This window comes from Olea europaea, unplaced genomic scaffold, assembly GCF_002742605.1.
Source record: "Olea europaea var. sylvestris unplaced genomic scaffold, O_europaea_v1 scaffold6407, whole genome shotgun sequence".
Classification (NCBI taxonomy): Eukaryota; Viridiplantae; Streptophyta; class Magnoliopsida; order Lamiales; family Oleaceae; genus Olea; species Olea europaea.
The window spans coordinates 1-1545 of NW_019264775.1; the positions used below are offsets into that span (position 1 = coordinate 1).

A 1545-nucleotide genomic window follows, 5' to 3' on the forward strand; every position below is an offset into this window, starting at 1 on the left:
GGGGGGGGGGGTGTGTGTGTGTGTGAAGAAAAAACCTCTATTGATGTATGCAATTCACTGAGGCTCAACTTCAGATGGTGTCTTTGCCACAATGGACAACGCATGTAGTCCATTCTGTAATTCGTCTTGCAACAAGCTGTAAATTAATCTATGCCTCTTAACCAAGCTCTTGTCTTCAAATTCTTCAGAAACCACTTTCACATTAAAATGCGTCTCCTCATTGCTTCCCTTAACCCCAGCATGACCCGCATGCTGGTAAGATGTATCCTCAATCTCCAATTCAATAGGTCTCAGATCTTTCTCCAATCTCTCCTTTATCCTCGTCCCTCTATTCCCTAATACACTACCATTACCCACACCAGACTCCAAAGCACTGGGACTTTCTTTAACATTTGATTTACCATTCCCACCATCATTCTTCAACCCCAGATCAGAATTCTCGGCTGGGTTTTCTTCTGTGACTTCATTGCTTGAATTACCAGCCTTTTCACTTTCGACAAACAATTGCAGAGCCTTTCTCTGCATCAACTTCAACATATTCAAGAACCCATTATTCCTAGATGGAGTCAAACTCTGCTGCAACCCAAGAAGCACCACAAAATCAGGTGAAACTCTCAGAATCTCTTCCACAGGCCGGCCAGAAAGGCCCTTGACTAGCAAAGCAGCCAGCCCTTTAGTCAGCACTGAATCAGAATCTGCCTCAAAGATCACGTTTTTATCATTGTCAAGATATGCTCTGACCCACACCTGTGAAACACAACCCTGTACTTTATTTTCACTTGTTTTATATTGAGATTTCAAAGGATTCAAATTTCTTCCATAGAACAATAACTGTTCATACTTGGCCTTTGGTTCTTGAACTGCCTGGAACAGTTTAATTATATCTTGAAGCTTTGGAGGTAACTCCTCAATGGGCTGGACAAAGACTGAAGGGGAAGACGAAGATGAGGTTGGAAAAACGGATTCTTTTGTGGGTATTCTTTGAAATGTAATTGGGTTGGAGAAGAAGAAGAATTTTGTGGGTGGTGAGGGTAAAGATGGGATTTTCATGGATTTCAAGAATTGATTGCTGGAGCGATAAAAAAGGAGGGAGTGTGGGATTTTGGCAGAAATCGACATGGGTTTTGGTTACCTGATTAAGAATTGTGTTAATAGAATTTCAGATGAGTCTCTTGAGCTGTGACGTTGTAGGGAGCGGCTGAAGGGTCGAAAGAGGAGAGGGACGAATGACGATGGAATTACTCTTTTCCTTGTTATCGTGTCCAGGGTAAAGACAACAAGGATTCAACCAGAAATTTATGAGAAAATGACAAAACAAAGGAGCGGGGGGGCGGGCGTGAGGGGGAATTGGTCAAAGAAAATTCTTCAATTGAACTGCAATTTCAGCCTCTCAATCAAATGCCAACAAGTTCTTTAATGGGAAAATTGGGACTTCATTTAATCGCCTCGTGGAGTCGCGAGGAGGATATGATTTTTATTTTTTTATTTTTTCATTTTTTAAAATGATAAAAGTGATTATTTTGTTTGCTTGGAAAAAAATTATAT

At 40.9% G+C, this 1545-nt stretch overlaps 1 protein-coding gene across 1 annotated transcript; it reads right to left on the reverse strand.

Moving 5' to 3' along the window:
- Positions 1–6: 6 nt before the first annotated feature.
- Positions 7–1338, reverse strand: LOC111390027 (sufE-like protein 1, chloroplastic/mitochondrial). Its single transcript, XM_023015015.1, has one exon. It carries the CDS (start codon positions 1117–1119, stop codon positions 55–57), a length of 1065 nt encoding a protein of 354 aa, XP_022870783.1. The 5' UTR covers positions 1120–1338; the 3' UTR covers positions 7–54.
- Between the last annotated feature and the right edge of the window lie 207 nt (positions 1339–1545).